A 20612-nucleotide genomic window follows, 5' to 3' on the forward strand; every position below is an offset into this window, starting at 1 on the left:
ATGCAGTGGATGGCTGTGTCCCAAATCAAAAAATACTATTCTTAATATGTCAAATGAAAACACTAATGTATGTGGACACTTAAATATATTCATATCACTCCTCAGATACAAAGTATATGTGTTAATAGCTGTTGTTGTCTTTTTTAGAGCTCAGTTAAATCACTGTATGACTGACCTCTCTGTTCCTGTGCTCATATTAGCTGTGCTGGGTCTTCTGCATGCTTTCTGGAAAAGGTAGGACTCATCAGACAAGTCAGCCTCACATAGTTAATATTGAGCAGGTTAAGCGTAGAGGTTTAGGTATATGTTCTTTTTATTTCATTCAGTCGTCCTACTTTAAAGTAAGATTTTTAAACCCTTACTACTGAATACTGGTAAAGCTTAACCACAAATTCTGTTCCTTTGAAAATGTCCCATTGCCGAAAAGATAGCATAGCATATGATATACATATAGATGTATGGCATAACACAGTTTGATTGATTGATTAATTGGCTATAACAGTATGACACTGACAAGTAGTGCAGGCTGCAGGTTAAATTATAGCTCATTTTAATATATTTTCTTGTTGTATAATTCACAGAGAGTTGTAGCCCATTTCTATTTAACTATTTCTATTTAACTATTAATATATTGTGCTTATATGGAACTTAAAGTTGGTTTTCATACAACTGCTCAGTATGGACACTAATTTTAAATTACAAGCTTACTTCTCAAGACATTAAGACAGCATCAACTTTTCATAAAAATGAAAAAAAAAAATGAAAACCTGCGTGTATTCTTTATTTTCAACACAGGAGCTGCTGTGCTTTGGTGTGCCTAATAGCTCTTATGGTGAGTGTCTATTCTGTGTTCTTTGCCTGGAGAGCCAACCTGGACATTGAGAAGCCCCTGCTGTTAGGAGTGGTGAGTGTCATGCGGCTGTAACAAGCAAATAATTATTTTCAGGACTGGAATGATATGAAGTGGTTGATATGTCAGTGCTACGCGCGTGTATGATTCACAAACTGCGTATTCAACTAATTTGTTTTTATCTAGTTTGCAAGATGGCCTCTGCTTGTAATTGAAATTGGTATAGTTTGGCAATAATGTAGACAAAAATGTTGAATGCTGTATATGCTGTCCTAAATATTTTTGGTAATGTATTTGATTAAAAGTAGTAAAATAGAGTGGGAAAACAAATTGAAAAGCCACATGTATTACGTCTTTACTGCACTAATATAGGGTACCCACTTTTTATAACCATTTACATCATTGGCATTTAGCAGATGTTTTTGTCCAAAGAGACTTGCAACCTTATAAATTCCAGGCACTTGAGGGTAAGGGCCTTGCTTAAGGGCCCAACAGTGACAACCTGGCAGTTTTGGGGCTTGAACCAGGGACCTTCTGATTACCTTAACTGCTTACCTACCGCTATCTATTTTAACCAATGACAATGAAGTATATTTTCTTGAACAGTTGCAGGTTTGGATTTTATTTTTTTGTTTGGATAATCAATGTAATTAAATTAGTTTTTGCTTGTGGATGCTTGTCTATGTAAATGTATGCGTGTGTGTAGGTAGAGCGGTTCTGGCTGCAGGCTGATGCTGGTGTGTGTGTTCTGGCTGGTGTGGGACTGAACTGGACAGTGTGCTGGTTGGAGAGACGGATAGGTATAGGAACTGTCTGGACTACAGTAGCCTGGCTCCTCACTGCTGGACTTCTTTCACACATGGTCAACATCAACCACAGGTAAACAAGCATGTGGGGCTATTTGTCAGAGGAATACTCAATTTTTGTTGTGTTTTTGGTTGTTTTGGACTGTGGACATTGCAAGTGCTATTTTTAAGGTAAAAAAAAATCACTATTTTTACAAGTGGTTTGGAACCAGAGACTTCTATGTTCTATGCAGGGGGAGAAAGAACAGCACAAATCAACCACAGCTTTGAAAAAACCTAAAGGCTGCTTATATGTTACTGTTCAGTTCTATTGGGAAAGGGGGGGGGGGGGGGGTGTTTACCTTGGAAAAGTCAATCCCCATATCAGAAGTACCAGATTTCTCCATTAACCTACCTTTGCTGTAATTGGCTAGTAACGAGGTGTGAATGAGTGTGGGTGGAGCTTTGAGTTTTCTGCTAGGCTGATGAGACCAGTATGTGCATGTGCACCAAATTAGTACTTAGTAATGAAAAAACGAATATTTAAAATTTTACTGTTGATGAGCTGTAATGCAAACGTCTTGCAGCTCGTGCAGTTGGATATGTTGTTTAACTTTTTCTTATTGGATGTTAGACTGGCCAATACAATTCACAAAAAATAAACATCTTTTTTAAGGTTTAGATTAAGGAATGTAAGGTCTGTGAAAACTGGCTCTGAAATGGTGATTGCAAAGCCGTTAATTTAGTAATTATTAAAAAGTGTACATTGCTACCACAGAGTGACTGTGTGGATAGCCAGAATTTAAGCCCTAGCTGTGTCACTGTGATCTGTGGTCGAAAGTACAGAAAAACTTAATTGACAAGATTCTTTTGGTGATATTGATGCCAATAATTGGAAAAACATCATCACTGAGCTTGTATACAGTATACTATTTTTTATAAGTGTGTTCAGAAACCCAAACACGGCACCCACCTCGATTGCAATCAGGGATCTCCCAGCAGCGGAAGACAAATTGACTATGCTAAATGGAGAGAAAAATGTCTTATGTCTTGGAGGAAGCATGTGCTAGCCTTAAACAGTTTGGTAGCAGTTGCAAAAAGGGGAGTAAATGGAAATTGTGAGAAAACGGGTAAAACTACAGGATTTTTGGGAAAAAAAGTTCCTTGTATGCCAAATGCAATCCGATATCAAGTCAGCTTTTTAGGATCAGCCCAGTAATAATATTTGAATTCATTAATTTCTGCAATTGTTCCATTTTAATTATGTTCTGTTACTTACTAGCATTTTGTATTGCATTGTTTGCAGTTAATTCTTCTTCGCAATGGTTCTCAATAGTTTCCAGTCATGGTAGTAACTCACCTTGTTCTTCAGCATGTCCACGCTACATCAAACATCAAAGCTCCCAGAGCTGTGATGTTCTGTCTCTTTAGACTCTCTGCTTGATTAGCTGTCCTGGCCACGCTAGTCATGCGGATTAAAGCGCCGCCGCTCTGTGGTTGATTGGGCGTACTGGCCACAGCAGTCGTATAGATTAGAGCCATGCGGTTTGGTAGATGGCTGCCTCGCACTGTGCCGCTTTGATCATTTTGCTAGAATTAGGTACATTTTGAAGCTTATCACACCTGTCAGAGACTGATTAGAGCAGCAAGTGCTCTGCTTTATTATCTGAGAAAGTTTAATATCGCTTTCATTCATTGCTGCATGTGTTGGTGCTGAGTGGGAGAGGACCTGACAGCAGAACAGCTGGAACCCTGATAGTGTCATGGAGCTCACATATTCTGCAGTGCTTTCAGAGGGTTTCACATTATGTACATAACTAATGTAATGTTCTATTCTCTCAGATACCTTCATCCCATCCACTTCTTATACAAATTTTTAAAACTGTGTTGAAGAATCTAGAGGCGCTCGGGTGGTGCAGCAGTAAAACACGCTGGTACCAGCAGGCTGGGCACCTACAGGGGTTGGACAAAATAACTGAAACACCTGTCATTTTAGTGTGGGAGGTTTCATGGCTAAATTGGACCAGTCTGGTGGCCAATCTTCATTAATTGCACATTGCACCAGTAAGAGCAGAGTGTGAAGGTTCAATTAGCAGGGTAAGAGCACAGTTTTGCTCAAAATATTGCAATGCACACAACATTATGGGTGACATACCAGAGTTCAAAAGAGGACAAATTGTTGGTGCACGTCTTGCTGGCGCATCTGTGACCAAGACAGCAAGTCTTTGTGATGTATCAAGAGCCACGGTATCCAGGGTAATGTCAGCATACCACCAAGAAGGACAAACCACATCCAACAGGATTAACTGTGGACGCAAGAGGAAGCTGTCTGAAAGGGATGTTCGGGTGCTAACCCGGATTGTATCCAAAAAACATAAAACCACGGCTGCCCAAATCACGGCAGAATTAAATGTGCACCTCAACTCTCCTGTTTCCACCAGAACTGTCCGTCGGGAGCTCCACAGGGTCAATATACACGGCCGGGCTGCTATAGCCAAACCTTTGGTCACTCGTGCCAATGCCAAACGTCGGTTTCAATGGTGCAAGGAGCGCAAATCTTGGGCTGTGGACAATGTGAAACATGTATTGTTCTCTGATGAGTCCACCTTTACTGTTTTCCCCACATCCGGGAGAGTTACGGTGTGGAGAAGCCCCAAAGAAGCGTACCACCCAGACTGTTGCATGCCCAGAGTGAAGCATGGGGGTGGATCAGTGATGGTTTGGGCTGCCATATCATGGCATTCCCTTGGCCCAATACTTGTGCTAGTTGGGCGCGTCACTGCCAAGGACTACCGAACCATTCTGGAGGACCATGTGCATCCAATGGCAGTGCCGTGTATCAGGATGACAATACACCAATACAGACAGCAAGACTGGTGAAAGATTGGTTTGATGAACATGAAAGTGAAGTTGAACATCTCCCATGGCCTGCACAGTCACCAGATCTAAATATTATTGAGCCACTTTGGGGTGTTTTGGAGAAGCGAGTCAGGAAACGTTTTCCTCCACCAGCATCACGTAGTGACCTGGCCACTATCCTGCAAGAAGAATGGCTTAAAATCCCTCTGACCACTGTGCAGGACTTGTATATGTCATTTCCAAGACGAATTGACGCTGTATTGGCCGCAAAAGGAGGCCCTACACCATACTAATAAATTATTGTGGTCTAAAACCAGGTGTTTCAGTTATTTTGCCCAACCCCTGTATATGGACAGTAATTGCCTTGTCTGAGGGTGGGGCATGCCGGAGGGGATTCCTCATAACTGCTGCAATTACAACCTCTGCTGGTTGATCGATGGCACCTTAACAGAGACGGGGGATAATGAGGGTGGATGTGTGACACTCTGTGCACGATACAGATCCACATTTAAACCCTATTAGATCCTAATATCTGACTGCCTGATCTAGGATCAGGAGTTGTATTGATCCATTGGTCCATTGAGTTTGTGCCTCTGTCACATGTTTTGGCATTCGAGTATACACAATGTACCTCTAATACTTTAAATGTTCAGACATCTTCATAATGTTGAACCACAACAGTGTATTTAATAATAATAATGTTTTCTTTTAGAGTTGTAACAGCTGATTGCACTACTTGATTGAGGATAGACCACTAACCATTAAGGTTTTTTTGGTCAGAAATTGCAAATTCAACAAATTAATGGCCATCTTTTGTTTTTTAAAACATAATGCATTATATATTTTAGTGGGGCCATTAATGTTGCAATCATGTTGAATTGTGACGCCACTGTACAGTTGTGTCACTTTTCAATGCTGTGTCACAATTTAAGTTCTGTCTGCTTTCAAAGTATTATATTTTTTCAAGCGGTGAGGCGGGAGGAGTAGTAACTGGTCGTGTCTAAGAGACTGAGAAAGAGCTTATAGCTGATATCCACCTTTTTGGACCTCTTAAAGAAACTTTAAGGGGAAGAAGATTTTCATTTGATGATGATGTGAAAGCAGCTGTGCTTTCTTTCAGTGGTTACACGCTCAGCCAAAAACATTTTTTGCTGATGGCATTAAAAAGTTGCTACGACGCTGGGAAAAAATGCATTGGAAGGTGCAAAGGTTTTTGAAATTCTCAATAAATAGAGTTAAAAGACATAAGATAAGATTCCTTTATTGATCCCCATGGGGGAAATTCAAGAATTTAGTGTGAAATAGTGTGGAAATTTTTGAATAACCCTCATACTTTTTCTACTTCTCTTTTTATTTTATTTTAGTAGTCATGCAGAGTGCTATATGCTTGTACTTTCAGAGAGTGTGATCAGAGCAGGAATGAAGTTGTGGAGAAGTTTGCTCTTGAGCTCGTGTCTTCATTCCCTGAAAACTCCTTGGTGCTAACCCGGGGTGATCTTCCTGGCAACACACTCCGCTACGTACACTACTGCCAGGGCCTGCGTCCAGACCTCAGCCTCGTTGACCAGGAGGTCATACAATTAGCAATAAACATTTACAATACTGTAAAATAATGTATGACCTTATTCATTCTTGTGGTTACTTTGCTCTTTCTGCTGCTTCTCAGATGATGACGTATAGCTGGTATGTCCCTAGGCTGCGTAAGCATCTTCCTGGAGTGACGTTCCCTGGAAGAATTTGGGACCCAGCAAAAACTGAAAAGAAGAGCTTTAATATTGAAACCTTTCTACAGAACAATATGCAGTGAGTTTGCTGTGCACACATTTACATTCCTTGTTTTTGACAGTATTATGAGCTTCCTCAAAAACAGCACAGGTCTTTATTTGCCACTTACTTATTATAACTATTGCTTATACAACAGCACATCAATAAGCTTTTACATGGAGTAACAGATATGTTAAAACTATGACGTCTTACTACACAGCATATGACAGGACAGCGAGTGAGAATTTGTGTTGTATTTTCCCCTTCATCCACCAGACGGCAGTATTTCCTTGTCAGAGTCATTCGGACTGTTTTAGCACCTAACGCTCCATTCTGGAGACTCCAAAAATTTAAGGAGAATGTAACAGAGAAAATGATTAAACAACAGATAAAAGATAAACAGCTAGAATGTAAATATAAACTTCTCATGATCCACATAGATTTTAATGAAAGCATATCTTGCAGTCATGTACTTTGCAGAACATTAAGAGACAATATTAAAAACAAATGACACATCACTTATGCTTTTATCTAAAATGATTTTTGTCAGTTGTGACTAAATACAGTGCAAACAATTAAGGGTTAAAGGCCATGCTCAGGGTCCCAAAAGTTGGTGACTGTACTTTTGCCACTTGTACCACTAATTTAAACAAAACACCTCGTCTGAATAGATTTCAATAACTTCCATCATATTTTATATATTTAAAGTATTTTTGATATATCTGATTAATAGATTACACAGCATAAAACCGGCTGAATTATAAGTGTATGATTTGGAGTAGTTTTACAAATAAACCACATATATTTAATATAATACAATACAATAATATATAATATAAAGTACATATAAGTATAAATGTATTTACATTTACATTTTAGGCATTTAGCAGACGCCTTTATCCAAATCGACTTACATTGCAGTTACAGTATACAGTCTGAGCAATTGAGGGTTAAGGGCCTTGCTCGAGGGCCCAACTGCAGCAACCTGGCAGTGGTGGGGCTTGAACCAGCGACTTTCTAAGCACTAGTATGTGTATATATATATATATATATATATATATATATATATATATATATATATATATATATATATATATACAGGGGTTGGACAATGAAACTGAAACACCTGTCATTTTAGTGTGGGAGGTTTCATGGCTAAATTGGACCAGTCTGGTGGCCAATCTTCATGAATTGCACATTGCACCAGTAAGAGCAGAGTGTGAAGGTTCAATTAGCAGGGTAAGAGCACAGTTTTGCTCAAAATATTGCAATGCACACAACATTATGGGTGACATACCAGAGTTCAAAAGAGGACAAATTGTTGGTGCACGTCTTGCTGGCGCATCTGTGACCAAGACAGCAAGTCTTTGTGATGTATCAAGAGCCACGGTATCCAGGGTAATGTCAGCATACCACCAAGAAGGACAAACCACATCCAACAGGATTAACTGTGGACGCAAGAGGAAGCTGTCTGAAAGGGATGTTCGGGTGCTAACCCGGATTGTATCCAAAAAACATAAAACCACGGCTGCCCAAATCACGGCAGAATTAAATGTGCACCTCAACTCTCCTGTTTCCACCAGAACTGTCCGTCGGGAGCTCCACAGGGTCAATATACACAGCCGGGCTGCTATAGCCAAACCTTTGGTCACTCGTGCCAATGCCAAACGTCGGTTTCAATGGTGCAAGGAGCGCAAATCTTGGGCTGTGGACAATGTGAAGCATGTATTGTTCTCTGATGAGTCCACCTTTACTGTTTTCCCCACATCCGGGAGAGTTACGGTGTGGAGAAGCCCCAAAGAAGCGTACCACCCAGACTGTTGCATGCCCAGAGTGAAGCATGGGGGTGGATCAGTGATGGTTTGGGCTGCCATATCATGGCATTCCCTTGGCCCAATACTTGTGCTAGATGGGCGCGTCACTGCCAAGGACTACCGAACCATTCTGGAGGACCATGTGCATCCAATGGTTCAAACATTGTATTCTGAAGGCGGTGCCGTGTATCAGGATGACAATGCACCAATACACACAGCAAGACTGGTGAAAGATTGGTTTGATGAACATGAAAGTGAAGTTGAACATCTCCCATGGCCTGCACAGTCACCAGATCTAAATATTATTGAGCCACTTTGGGGTGTTTTGGAGAAGCGAGTCAGGAAACGTTTTCCTCCACCAGTATCACGTAGTGACCTGGCCACTATCCTGCAAGAAGAATGGCTTAAAATCCCTCTGACCACTGTGCAGGACTTGTATATGTCATTTCCAAGACGAATTGACGCTGTATTGGCCGCAAAAGGAGGCCCTACACCATACTAATAAATTATTGTGGTCTAAAACCAGGTGTTTCAGTTTCATTGTCCAACCCCTATATATATATATGTATGTTGAGAATTTAATGTTGAGGCTGTTTAGACTTGCACTGGCTATTACAAATAAGTACCAAACCCATCTCAATGGTTGATTAAATGTGCTCAGTAAACAAACATTTTAAAGTGACCCATCTATCCATTTTTATCTATACAAAGCCACAATCCGTTTTTGGTTGTACCGAGTGTGTTGTGTATCTGTAAATATACAGTACTTACACAACAAAGTAAATAAACTAAATTAATAATATATAAAAAAAAAATTATATAATTATGATTTCCATGTCGTAATCAATGTAGTGTTTTGTGTGTGTGCGCTTGTGTCTGTGTGCACAGCCGGCCTGTGTTTGTATGCATAGGTATTTCGGAGGGTGACCAGAGCTGGGAAAGGTCTTTCTCCCGCTGGCCGTATGGGGTCTGTGAGCAGCTGATGCCCATTACGAGCCGCCTGCATCCCGCAGAGTGGGTAGAACGAACACAGCACCTGTACAACTGGAGTGAACCTCATGACAGGTACATCACCTCCTGAGTTTGCATGCAGTACAGTGGGGCCTAAAAGTATTTAGTCGGCCACTGATTGTGCAAGTTCTCCTACTTAGAAAGATGAGAGAGGTCTGTAATTTTCATCATAGGTACACTTCAACTATGAGAGACAAAATGAGAAAAAAAAATCCAGGAAATCACATTGTAGGATTTTTAAAGAATTTATTTGTAAATTATGGTGGAAAATAAGTATTTGGTCAATAACAAAAGTTCAACTCAATACTTCAGTACGTCAAACGTTTCCTGTAAGTCTTCACCAGGTTTGCACACACTGTAGCTGGTATTTTGGCCCATTCCTCCATGCAGATCTCCTCTAGAGCAGTGATGTTTTGGGGCTGTCGCTGGGCAACACGGACTTTCAACTCCCTCCACAAATTTTCTATGGGGTTGAGGTCTGGAGACTGGCTAGGCCACTCCAGGACCTTGAAATGCTTTTTACGGAGCCACTCCTTCATTGCCCGAGCGGTGTGTTTGGGATCATTGTCATGCTGGAAGACCCAGCCACGTTCCATCTTCAATGCTCTCACTGATGGAAGGAGGTTTTGGCTTAAAATCTCACGATACATGGCCCCGTTCATTCTTCCCTTAACACGGATCAGTCGTCCTGTCCCCTTTGCAGAAAAACAGCCCCAAAGCATGATGTTTCCACCCCCATGCTTCACAGTAGGTATGGTGTTCTTGATATTGATGATATTCTCCCAATCCTCTTTTGGATCATCCATATGCTCTCTGGCAAACTTCAGACGGGCCTGGACATGTACTGGCTTAAGCAGGGGGACACGCTTGGCACTGCAGGATTTGAGTCCCTCTCGGCGTAGTGTGTTACTGATGGTAGCCTTTGTTACTTTGGTCCCAGCTCTCTGCAGGTCATTCATCAGCGTGGGGCCCCAGATCGAGGGAGATTATCAATGGTCTTGTATGTCTTCCATTTTCTTACAATTGCTCCCACAGTTTTATTCACACCAACCTGCTTGCCTATTGTAGATTCACTCTTCCCAGCCTGGTGCAGGTCTACAATTTTCTTCCTGGTGTCCTTCGACAGCTCTTTGGTCTTGGCCATGGTTGAGTTTGGAGTCTGACTGTTTGAGGCTGTGGACAGGTGTCAAACGGTGGTCAAACAGGTGCCATTAATACAGGTAACGAGTGGAGGACAGAAGAGCTTCTTAAAGAAGAAGTTACAGGTCTGTGAGAGCCAGAAATCTTGCTTGTTTGTGGGTGACCAAATACTTATTTTCCACCATAATTTACAAATAAATTCTTTAAAAATCCTACAATGTGATTTCCTGGATTTTTTTTTCTCATTTTGTCTCTCATAGTTGAAGTGTACCTATGATGAAAATTACAGACCTCTCTCATCTTTCTAAGTAGGAGAACTTGCACAATCAGTGGCTGACTAAATACGTTTTGGCCCCACTGTATGTGTTACATATTTCCACACGCTACCAGCTATTATTTTTTCAGATCTGTGACAGTTTAAAAGAAAGACATTATATAACGGCCTAAATAAAACCTGACTAAAGTGTTGGGACATTTTGAGTCACAAAATAAGATTTAGTACAGTTTGGTGAAAGTGCTACATGTCTCTGAAAATCAATATCTTGTTTTAAATGACTGGCTTTCGGTGATGTTGAAGTCCAAAAATTTTTTATGTGATCTGGCTACTGCAAAGATCACAGTCTGTGTTTTACATGGTTTTCATACATTTCAAACCATTCAGTAGTTATTTATTCCCTGTAAGTAGAGGCATTACCATCCTGAAAGAGACCCCCCATAATAAAATTGTTCCATCATGTTGATCAAGTGATCAGTCAGAATAACTCTGTACTGATATGCATTGATCCTTACCACAAAGAGGACAAGTGGTTCCAAAAAATATTTTTTCAATTCTATACGAAGTAGGAAATTAACTGCTTACTTATTTTGCAGTCTGGAAACATCAGTACTCATTATGTGTCTTTTTTTGCTTGATGTCGTTATTTTAATACTCTATAGAACAGATTATAGCCCAATCTTCATAGTCTTTAGCACATACACCTCTCACATTGCATTTTCCACTGCTCAAGTTCACCTCTCCACTGCATTGGCGTCCTGTTGAGAAGGCAACCACCGTCTCCATCTTCAAAGTTGTTATTAGTCTGCTGACCTCACCCTAATGACTTTCTAAACTGTAGCGTGCCGATACATGTGTATAAAGTAAAATTAGTTCTAGTCTCTGGCGCCGAGGCTTTGCGCGCCTGCCTGGTATTCAGCAGGCTAATCGGGGTTGAATGGTGTGACATTACTCTCCTCTCGGTCGCTACAAGCGTGTCCGTCCCTGCCTGGCAGCCAAATATTAGCAAGGAAGTCACATGCTAAAATATTCCTTTGATGGAGAGGCTGCATGGTTATGCACAATAAAATGGAATGAAAGAAATGCGGAAATATATAGGTCATTTAACCAGTGGAAGTGCTTTTAAAGATGACAGGAGCCGAGTATCAGCTGCCACATAATTTTAGGAGGATCTTCTGGATTACTGTGTAGTTTTTTTGGACTGTGCCTTTATTGATGAAAGGCTCTGTTAACTGTCTAACATTCTGTATTTTGGCATTAAAAATATTATTGAAATTATTTTATATCAATGTTTTTCTTATTTAAAACAATCTAATAAAAATAATTATTTGTTTTATAGCTTTTAAAATAACATCATTAATTTCACCAACCTGATGTCAGGTGGTACAACCACATAATTTTGTTTATATTAGTCAAATCCATAAACATTAATGACAGGAGCTGTTTTTAATTAGCCAAAAGACAATTTAAGATCCACAGTGATTCCACAGACACACTAAATCTATACTGCTTATTTTGGATTGTTTCCTTAAAAACAACAAAATTCATACACCATTGATTTAGTTTTTCCTAAAATGTGAAGGTCATTTAAAGGTTGTTCAAAATTATACACAACAAACTAATAATAATTATACCAGTCACATGTAGACAAATGTTCAAGGTAGGTAAGAACATAAACAAACAAGCTGCTCTAAAAGTTAGTCAAGTAAAAGGGACGTCTGTGCACAAGCATTTAGTAAAGCTCAGAGGAAGAAATACTGTTGCTGTACACTGCTGATTTATGTTTTTTGGAGGGTATAATTTTCTTTGTTATTATTGTTAGTATGGTGGGGGGTTATATGCAAACAGGGTGGCACGGTGGCTCAGTGGGTAGCACTGTCGCCTCACAGCAAGAAGGTTCTGGGTTCGATCCCCAGGTGTGGTGATTTGGGTCCTTTCTGTGTGGAGTTTGCATGTTCTTGGAGATACAAAATTTTCCATGACTGTGTTTGACATTAAACTTGTGAACTGATGAATCTTGTGTAATGAGTAACTACCATTTCTGTCGTCAACGTAACCAACCAAAATCCTAATAAATAAATAAATAAATATATGCAAACATGAGTAAGTGGAGCTTACATAATTTTATAGATGTGTACACTGACATTATACTCCCCTATATTTACTAGTTGACTGGGCCAGTGATAGCTCTACTAGTTGCTGGACTAGTAAACAGAAGGTTGCAGGTTCAAGCCCCGCCACCACCAAGTTGCCACTGTTGGGTCCCTGAGCAAGGCCCTTAACCCTCAATTGCTCATCGTGTTCCACTCATTGTGTAAGTCGCTTTGGATAAAAGCGTCTGCTAAATGCTAAAAATGTAAATGTAAAATGTAAATTTAGATTTAGAAATACAATAAAAAAAGGTGTGCTGCACATTCCTGCTTGCAACTGGTTTGATCTCTATCCCAGTTATGACCTGGGTAAAATTTTATATGTTTAATATGCATTCATTCAGATGTGAGCAAGTGCGAATGAATAAATACATATAATCTGTAAATATGTGATGCGGTGTGATGGACTGTTTCCTTACACTTGATGGAAGAACTGTAGAAATGTCATGTTTATCATGTAACTATATTTAAAGAAAAATAAAGGACACAAAAATACATCAAGGTACTATATCAGTAGTAGATGTTCTATTTGTCTGCTATACCATGGCAAGATAATCTATTTATATTGATATGTGAGTCTTATGCTGTGCAGATGTGCAAGAGTGTTCTTACTAGTAGAATAATTGGATTACAAGACAAAAATCAGAAGCTGGTGTTATGTACGCAGTATTCACATAGCCATATAGCTCAGTATTACAGGTTTTCTCATCTTCTGTTATAGCTTTCCCCCTGGCTCATGGGAGAGAGTGGCCAATGAGGAAATGTGGCAGGCAAGGTAACACATTTGACTCTCACTATTATCCCATTGCCAGCAAGCCTTAAACTACATTTGTTCTTTTCCTGTGATGTGTTCACAGAATCATCTAGTGAACCCGGAATTCCATTTCTGTGCTTGTGTTATAGGATGAAAAATGCATTCTTCCTCTTTGACCTTGCTGAGAGGATGGAGGGAGGGAGCCAGACTCATCTCTATGAGCTCTCTTACAATGTGAGTTTCATCTGGTCTAGTTTCAGATTTGATTTTAAAGGGCATATTTGCTGAACCGTTTTTGTTATGGTTATGAATTGTTGACCTTGGTATGCTGGGTTTACAGAACGTTTTTTTTTTTTTTTTTTTTTTTTTTTTTTTTTGGATTAATGGATTAATGGAAGGTGAGGAGAACAGTCAAAAGTGAAAATTCACAATATTGTGTAAATATTTAAAATTTCTGTAATTGTCAGAACAGTTTGGTTACAGACTTTTTTTTTTTTTACATCAGAAATAGCTAAGGTTCTTCTTTTATTAATTTTTTCTTTGTGTATGTTGTTGGCCATTTAAATCCATTCACTAGCCTCTAAACCATCTTATAGGTTTCTGTTAAACAGGCTACTGGTGCACAGTATGTTTTAACCAGACCCATAAAATCTTTACGTTTATATTCACATATATTGTGTGTTACTGATGTGATGTAACACAGGTATACTTATTTAATTATCTTTATGTATTACAAAGTCTGCATTGTTTCATGAAGAATATCTGAATAACTAAATATGAAAATAATTCCTATGGTGCATATTTAAAAACCGAAGACAGACAGTGAACACTGTTTATTGTATGCAGTTGTTACAATTATATAAATATTTTAAACAAAAAATAGCCAAAAATTTAGGAAATTACAAGAAAAATATATTATTATGCCATTACATCTTCTTTCTACTACATTTATTTTGCTGTAGCTGACTCTTGGATGCCTTTTCAGGTGCACTACTAATGTAGAGCTATGTGGGATTTGGTATAACTGTTGGTTAAAAACAATTACAGTGTAAAAACACTTTTAATAATAATCTAGATTAGATATAATAGAAAGCATTTATTTGTCATATACACATGCACAGTACTGTACAATGAAATTCTTTTTCTGCAAAACTCAGCCTTGTTTGGAAGCCAGGGTTAGAGTGCATGTTCAGCTATTGTATGATCTCCCTTGAGCCATGATGATTAAGGGCCTTGCTCTAGTGCCCAAAAGTGGCTGCATGGCAAAGCCAGGCTTTAAACCCACAACCAACCTTTCAATATCCCAAAGCTCTGCCCACTAGGCTTTCACTTGTAAATTACTAAAATTGTGTACATGTAAATGTAAAAGTTTACCATCTTCTATTTTTATTTTACTGCTTTATGACAGCTGTATTGTCAAATTGTGGATGCCCAGGCAGACTACCCAGCCAACTGGGATAAGAATTTGGCTCTGGCTGCTGAGCGTTTGCTCCGTTCTGGTGGAGGGACTTATGGACCAGAGACCCTTTTGAGTCGCAGTATCCATCACTTCAGCCTCTACCTTCAGAAAGAACCCACAGATGACCAGAGCAGCGCCATCCGTTCTGCCATCACACACCTCAAAAAAGAGAGGGACAGACTCAGAGATGCACAGAGACAAAGACAAAACAGACCCCCATAAAACTGATCTGAAAAACCCCTCACGACCAAGACCCTCCGGCTGATTGTAGAGGGGTGAATCGAAAGAACCAAAAGGTAAAATATTGCTAAAACAGATACATTTGCTTACAGGAACAGCACTTTAAGTTTTCTTCTGTTTTTGTATATTCATTATACTAAATGGATGGTTTAAGATCCAGATCATCAGATCTTTAATTCAGCCTCATTGGAAGCTGTTCATGCTTGGAGGCTGTTTAAGCATGAACTGACCATTTAGGGTCCTGCCACTGCATCTTAGTGGGGTTGCAGTCAGAACTTAGACTAGACTCAAACCTTTTGAGCCATTTACAGGTTGACTTGCTCGAACATTTTTTGTTGCCTAACCAAGATGTGCTTGAGATTTAGATTGCAGACGGGGTAAAGGACAGTCTCCCTCAGGATCTCCTGGTAGAGATAGGATGGAATTAATTTTAAAAGTAATATTTGTCAATTATTACAAATCACACAGACCTTAAAGCATCTAAGCATTCCCACACTAAAAGGGTAAAAATAGAAGAATCATCTAACAATGTGAAAGAAAAAGTATCAGTGTTACTGTGGTATAAGTAAATCAAACTGTGGTCAGTTATTCATTCCACTACTGCATATAGAAGGCTGTGGCACTTTATGACCAAACTGAGCTGCTTTTAGTATCTTAAAATTTGGCCAGTTAATGCTTTGCTGTTGTATCATTAACAAAAATATGCACAAAACAAGTTCATATCAAGTCTAATAAAACACACTAAAACAAAAGTAACGGTTCATGCAGACATACTGTTACTTGTCCATTCCATATTTTTTTCCTCATTTTTATCCCCAGGTGGGACGGTCCGGATCCTTTCTGTGTGGAGTTCATGTTCTCCCCATGTCAGCAGTCCAAAGACATGCAAGTGAGGTGAATTGGAGATACAAAATTGTCCATGATTGTGTTCGATAGAGCCTTGTAAACTGATGACTACGGTTTCTGTCATGAATGTAACCAAAGTGTAAAACATGACGTTAGACTTCTGAGCCTTTAATTAAAATGAAGCTTTCTAGGTAAAGATGGGTGGGATGAATAAATTCATTAAATTGTTAGTATTTTGTAACCTTTTTTTGTCCTGTAAACACAATGTTACTATGTTCTAAATGTTTACAACATAGAGTTATCTTTGGCAGGTAGCAGTTTTTGTAAAGTTATAACAACCCAAGACAGGTAGGTCTGATGTAAAACTTTCGAGGTGCTTAATGTTAAAAGTATTTTAAATAAAGTTTATTTCGTAAAATATTTCACATCTTACATTTTTGTTTTAAATAATAAATTGTTATAATAATGTTTATTATATTAGAGATGTCACTGCCTCTATCATTTTCAGTCCCTCCCTCATACTCAGTCGTAATTATCCTTTTGCCCTCCTGCTGTCATATGTCTCCGTTTTCGACATTAGGAGTACTGCAGTCTGGGATTGAGACTGGAAGGAAAACCAATTTTGGAGCAGCCATAGGAGATTAAAAATGGCCCACTAATCTGAAGCAACCTTTTATAATGGCCCCATTCTTTTCTGTATTGCCTTTTCCTTCTGTCGCCTCTCCCCCTCCGCTGCACTGTTCACACCCAGCTACTTTGAACTCCAAATGATAATGCATTGAATGAGCCAGTTCATTATATATTCATAAATGTGTGTGTTAAATCGTTGGTCAAGGCTGTTGCCTGTTGGACTGAATGGAGACCCCCTAAGTGTGCCATAGATCTGACATCTCATCAGCTATCTCACTAACTTCCTAAACCCATACAAAACTTTAAGCATTTCAAACTTGCATTGAATGTTATTGCTGATAGAATCTGGCTGTGTTTATTGATTTGTAGGAGGTATGTTTCATTTTCTAACTTTGATTTCTGGCAAATATTGTTATATTTGAAGACAATTTCATGATATAGATTAAAGCATTTACTTGCTGAGGTTTTCTATTCACTTACAAAACAATATACTAAATTAAAAACTGATCTATGAAATATGAGATGATATAGACTGAGATGAAATAAAAAGGTTAAATTAAATAATTTTTCCTCAAAGACAGACATAAATATGTTAGTCGATGTAACCAGATGTTATTACCCTGGCAGGATTGCAGCAAGTCTGGTTCCTCTGCAAAATACTGGAGCCTAGGCAGGACTAACCTGAACAGGACTTTAAACATTTAACTGTAACATCCCTACATAAAGATACCCAAAAAATAATTTGCCACAGGTTGCCACAAAATAATTCAACTCTTCTGTACAACTTACAATTCACTTACAATTCACAATTGATTAATAAAAAAATATAAAGTAATATTTCCAAGTTGATGGATATTGTCTTAATACAACCATAATGATGTAACTCCTATTTAATAATGCTGTTTTTAAATCATCTGCTAGTGCTATAACAAATAAACAGTTTTTGATAGCTAAAATGAACACTCAATCTGCTGTTACATACAGCGAGGGAAATCAAGTATTAGACCGATTATATGTAAATAAGTGTGTGTGCTAATTCTTAATTTCATGGCTGCAACATGTTTTAAAAAAGTTGGCTGAAGGGTTTGTTTACCACTGTGTTACATCATTTTCATTTTTAACAACTGTAATTCTGTAATTGTTTGGGAACTGAGGACATAAGTTGTAGAAAAATTACACTCTAATTGCTTAATAGTTCATGGTTTCTGTTGTCATAGATTGTGCTTCATGACCTTCATGACCTTTTCAATGGGACAAAGGTCTGGACTGCAGACAGGTTGTTCTAGCACCAGCATTCTTATATTTTTTGTATATATTTTATATAGTCTGAATACTTTTTTTATATAAATTAACTTCTAAAAGTATACTGGAAAAATGTATTTTTTGTATTTACTTTTATTTTTTGTTGTTTTTGTGTAAGCCAACAGGAAAATCTATTACTGTTAAAAACTTGACTAAATAATGGAGGGATTAGAACAGCATTGCTGAATACCATACACACACTTAAACAAGCAATGATTTTATGGTTCAAACCCTTGCTAAATATTTATATACACGTATATATATATATATATATATATATATATATATATATATATATATATATGTATATATAAAGAATATGCTAGAATGGATTTAGAAAGGCCTGTGTAAGAATGGCAGGAACATTTACACAGTCAAGCATAGAGATAGATCCCAATGGTGTTGTCATGGTTTTTACCAGGCCATTTTGGTTCTGTCTTGAGTGTCTTCTGTCTTTGGTCTTCAGTGTGTTAATTGAAACTTGCTGATTATGTTTACAGAATTGCCCAAATTTGTTGGTCTTAATTTAAAAGCACATTGCATTTTGAGGAATAAGTGGCGCAGCTGTCTTTTGTAGTATCAATATACACTCATATCACTCCACATGTAATAGGACTATTGATTCTCTGTGAATGGTAGCTTTGAAAAATACTTTTCTGTTTTTGGCCTGTTTACTGTTTTAGTGTTTCTTTTCCTGACTCGTCTGTTTTTCCCCACCCTTCTCTGTGCTCACTGTTGCTATGTTTCTTTCTGTTGCTTCCTTTGCCACTTTCTCTCATCTAAGGGATTGTGGGAACACATGGAATCACCGTGACCATGGATGTAGGCAGGGCGCCACAGCAACACTGGAATGTGGGCCGCCTGAGCAGATAAGAGTGGAGAGCCCAACCAGCAGGAGTCAGAGGGGCTGAAGAAAGAAAGTAAAAATGGGAAAAGAAACAAGTGTGATGCTGAAGTCAGGAGTGTGATAGGACCGGAATAAACAAACTGGTAAACTGTTATAATGCATTGACTAATGGACAACAGACATTTATAAACACTTTTAGGGGTCAAATCTAAAGAAGAAGAAAGGGTAATGGGGATAAACTGTGTTTGGCACAAACACCAAACAAGGGCCAAATGAGAGTAGAGTAATGGCACCAATGTAGACACAATGGAGATGGGAGGCCAGTTTTGCTGCTCTTTGCATTTCATTTACATTCCTGGCTGTATCGACCAATCGGATTTGGGAGCAAATCCTGGGGCTTAGAACAAGAATAAAAAAAGACAAACATGCCTCCACTGCACTCATCTTTTTTGATAATACCCCATCTGTTTCCTTTCCCCCCCAAATGCCCAGAGAATAGTTGATACTGTCCGAAATGCCAGAGCAAAAGCGACACCTCTGCTTGCTGCTTGCTGTGCCTCAATGATAGACTTTGCCAGTGGCATGCTAAAGAGAGTGCTTCAGCTTCTCTTCTTTCTTCAATTCCAGGGAAAGGAGTGGAGGGGCTAAGGGAGCGGTGACGAAAAAAAGCTGGCCACTGGACTGGGAGAAATGTGTAGAATTGAAATAAAACTTTGGCCACTGAGGCAGATTGCTGTGTGGGTGTGTGTGCATGTGGAGGCTGTGGAGTTATATGGCTTGTTTCAAAGCTTGTTGAGATGAGGAGGCAGATGAATACTGATCTCATGAACTAATAAATCAATAAGAGGTCACATGACCTAAACAGTGTAGAGTTAAAAAAATGTATGGACACTTTGGAAAACATAACACCTGTTTGTATGCATGTATGTGTCCTAAATAACAAAAAAGACCCGATATTCTTCAACCAGGCTTAATAGTTGGTATTATGCATTCGGGTAGGTAGTATTATCCTGGCATCCACCAAAGCCAGATTGGTCTGTTACAATAAAGCATGATAATCAAGTCAGTTAATTACTGTATTTAATGCTCATGAGTCCACTGGCAGTATGCTTTACACTACTCCAGTCAACACATGGTCAACACAACGCATTGGCCTTGTGTGCTGCTGCTCTATCAGCTCAGTCCATGATGCTTCAGAGAAACAGTACTCAAGCTGTTCAATGTAATGAACACATTATTGATTGAGCATTTGGTGTTTTTTTTTTTTTTAATGGAGTTCCATGATTGCAGTCTTTTACATTTACATTTTCAGCATTTAGCAGACGCTTTTATCCGAAGCCACTTCCAGTACTGTGACAGTATTCTGTCTAAGCAATTGAGGGTTAAGGGCCTTGCTCAAGGGCCCAGCAGTGGCAACCTGGCAGTGGTGGGGCTTGAACCAGCGACCTTTCGATTACTAGTCCAGTACATTAACCACTAGGCTACAACTGCCTGTGTCTTTTACATTAGCCCACCACTGCTGAGACCCAGGTTCGAATTTCAGCTGTGCTATCAGTTGCCTGGGAATCTACACAGACATGATTGGCTATGTCCAAGGGAGGGAGGGGGGGGGGGGTGCTTAAAGCTCTGCGAAGGTTTGACACCTTGTCCAGGGTGTGTCCATGCCTTACGCCCAATGATTTTGGATGGAACTGTGTCTGACAGTGTCGATTCAAAATAACCAATTTTTAATGTAACAACAGACCTTTAACAACAGACATGTAATTGCAGAGCTCTATATTTACACAATGGTTTAACATGTTTTGTAGTGAAATTACAAATATAGTTTTTGGTAGTTGTTGGCAATGAACCTAAAACCTTTGAAATATAATTTGCACAGATATTCCT

The 20612-nt window shown here is 39.0% G+C and overlaps 1 protein-coding gene across 6 annotated transcripts in view; it reads left to right on the top strand.

Moving 5' to 3' along the window:
• tmem260 (transmembrane protein 260) overlaps positions 1 to 19777 on the top strand; it is a 37721-nt gene extending 17944 nt beyond the window's left edge. For 2 of the 6 annotated variants that reach the window (XM_063007631.1, XM_063007633.1), the window contains 11 exons: positions 148 to 234; positions 796 to 904; positions 1557 to 1729; positions 5894 to 6065; positions 6161 to 6297; positions 8961 to 9137; positions 13369 to 13422; positions 13551 to 13635; positions 14810 to 15156; positions 18663 to 18868; positions 19353 to 19777. In XM_063007631.1, coding sequence (XP_062863701.1) covers positions 148 to 234; positions 796 to 904; positions 1557 to 1729; positions 5894 to 6065; positions 6161 to 6297; positions 8961 to 9137; positions 13369 to 13422; positions 13551 to 13635; positions 14810 to 15082 — 1267 coding nt within the window. In that variant the 3' untranslated portion in view covers positions 15083 to 15156; positions 18663 to 18868; positions 19353 to 19777. The other 4 variants (XM_063007632.1, XM_063007634.1, XM_063007636.1 and 1 more) reach the window with 4 other exon arrangements.
• Positions 19778 to 20612: the final 835 nt, after the last annotated feature.

The sequence above is a fragment of the Trichomycterus rosablanca genome, chromosome 13 (genome assembly GCF_030014385.1).
Source record: "Trichomycterus rosablanca isolate fTriRos1 chromosome 13, fTriRos1.hap1, whole genome shotgun sequence".
Classification (NCBI taxonomy): Eukaryota; Metazoa; Chordata; class Actinopteri; order Siluriformes; family Trichomycteridae; genus Trichomycterus; species Trichomycterus rosablanca.